This window comes from Eimeria acervulina, genomic scaffold, assembly GCF_000499425.1.
Source record: "Eimeria acervulina Houghton genomic scaffold, Eah_scaff845, whole genome shotgun sequence".
NCBI lineage: Eukaryota > Apicomplexa > Conoidasida > Eucoccidiorida > Eimeriidae > Eimeria > Eimeria acervulina.
Genome location: NW_013549565.1, coordinates 12424 through 14728, shown reverse-complemented (window position 1 = coordinate 14728; position 2305 = coordinate 12424). Strand labels below are relative to the sequence as shown.

Here is a 2305-nt window from a genome sequence, read left to right as displayed (position 1 = left end):
TATTATATTATATTATATTATATTATATTATATTATATTATATTATATTATATTATATTATAATACATTAGATTATATGTTCAAAGTATTTAATATACTATGGTGTAATATAATATAATGCAAATTAATATAATAAACAAATAAATAAATAAATAAATAAAAATATATAAATAAATAAATATATATATACTTTTAAATATAGACATATTTATATGCCTCAGATTATACTGAAAATACAAATGCAAGAAACATACGTCTGTAGGCGCATTTGCTGCTGCTGCTGCTGCTGCTGCTGCTGCTTCTGCTGCTGTTGCTGTTGCTGCTGCTGCTGCAGTGACTCACCAGAGCAAACTGCTGCTGCTGCTGCAGCATGCGCCCTTCTAGACGAGCAATTTGCTGCTGCGCTGCTTGAAGCTGCTGCTGCATACCCGCCTGAGACAAAAACCCTAAACCCTAAACCCTAAACACTAAACCCTAAACACTAAACACTAAACCGTAAACCCCAATGATATTCTTCTGCCTAGCGAGGCATGAAACAGTTTATAAAAGACAACAGCTGCTTCTAGCTGAGGCTATACCCCGGCTCAACTGTGGGGTGAACATACACAAGACAGCTAGCAGCAGCAGCTGCTGCTGTTGCTGCTGTTGCTGCTGCTGCTGCTGTTGCTGTTGCTGCTGTTGCTGCTGCTGCTGACCCCTGCGATTTGCTTCAAAACGACCTGTTCCTTCTCCGCAACAGCAGCCTCAAGCTGCTGATGAAAGTGTTGCTGCAGCTCCTGCTGCTGCAGCTGCTGCTGCTGCAGCTGCTGCTGCAGCTGGCGGACAGTAATAGATTGATCTCGCGCTCTCCCGATTTCCTCTTCAAGTTGCTGCGCACGTGCAGAGACACCTCAAACCAAACAGCAGCTGCCTATACACCTCAGTAGCTGCCTATACACCTCAGCAGCTGCCTATACACCTCAGCAGCTGCCTATACACCTCAAATGCCTCCCCACACCCCGGAAGAGCTTTTGCTTTGAACTCCTCAGAGGAGACACCTGCAAATTTCGTGTCTCCTTGTCTCTAGACAAACCCTAAACCCTAAACCCTAAACCCTAATCGCTATTCTCTAAACCCTAAACCCTGGAATGAATAGAGAAGAGGCACATGGTTGCATTATTTATTTTGCTGTCTGCTAAGACTTCAGAGAAGAGATAAGCAGCGCGTTTGAGGTGTATGTACACCTCAGCTAGCACACACGTTGCATTCGCTCTCGAGATGACGGTTTTTTGCCTCAAGTTCTGCTGCTGATGCTTGCTGCAGCTTCAGCTGTCGCTCCAGCTCAGCAGCAGCAGCAGCAGCAGCAGCAGCAGAATCCGAACCGGAAGAAGACCTGCGTGCTGCAGCAGCCTCCAGGTCTCGCAGAATCACCATCAAGTCTGCGCACACCCCTAAACCCTAAACCCTAAACCCTAAACCCTAAACCCTAAACCCTAAACCCTAAAGCCTTGCCATAAAGCAATCCGCTGTGTACATAGCTGCTAGTAAGATGATCAGTAGGGGTTAAAGCTCAGGGTTTGGAGTAAGGGTCTAGGGTTTAGGGTTTAGGGTTTAGGGTTGAGAACTAAAGCTTGGTTTAGGGTTTAGGTTTTGGTGCTAGGGTTTAGGGTTTAGGGTTTAGGGTTTGGTGCTAGGGTTTAGGCTTTAGGGTTTGATGCTAGGGTTTAGGCTTTAGGGTTTGATGCCAGGGTTTAGGGTTTAGGGTTTAGGGTTTAGGGTTTAGAGAGACCCGGTTGCTGGAGAAGGAGATGCAGCAACGCATTAAAGTTTCCCTCAGCGGTCTTTGCTCTTCTCGTGAGGGCATCGATTTCTTGTTGGTAGTTTTTTAAAAGTTTGTCTGTTGCTGTTTTTAATGTCTCCACTCTTAATCCTTCATTCACTTGCTGCTGCTGCTGCTGTTGCTGCTGTTGCTGCTGTTGCTGCTGTTGCTGCTGTTGCTGCTGTTGCTGCATCTGCTGCTGCTGGTGGTCGACGTGCTGGTGTTGCTTGCGCTCTTGTTCCTCATGTTGCTGCTGTTCCTGCTGCTGCTGCTGCTGCTGCTGCTGCTGCTTTGAGGTGTCTGTACAGCTGGAGGAGACAGCTGTGGGGTTTGCGAGGCCCGCAGGAGACAGCAGGAAACTCCATAGGCGGCGGTTTTCTATTAAATAATAATAAATAAAAAACATAAAAAGAGAAAATAAACAAATTAACAAAAAACGAAGTAGACAGAGAGAGAGAGAGAGAGAGAGAGAGAGAGAGAGAGAGAGAGAGAGAGAGAGAGAGAGAG

The 2305-nt window shown here is 45.6% G+C and overlaps 1 protein-coding gene across 1 annotated transcript in view; it reads right to left on the bottom strand.

Annotated features, from left to right (window-relative positions):
• Positions 1-222: 222 nt before the first annotated feature.
• The window catches only part of EAH_00050470 (hypothetical protein, conserved), a gene marked incomplete at both ends in the record, with an annotated part of 2578 nt that continues 495 nt past the window's right edge, over positions 223-2305 (bottom strand). The window contains 5 exons of the mRNA XM_013394271.1: positions 223-432; positions 696-869; positions 979-1062; positions 1240-1418; positions 1769-2157. Of these exons, the coding sequence (XP_013249725.1) occupies positions 223-432; positions 696-869; positions 979-1062; positions 1240-1418; positions 1769-2157 (1036 nt within the window). The remainder of the gene's footprint in view (positions 433-695; positions 870-978; positions 1063-1239; positions 1419-1768; positions 2158-2305) is intronic.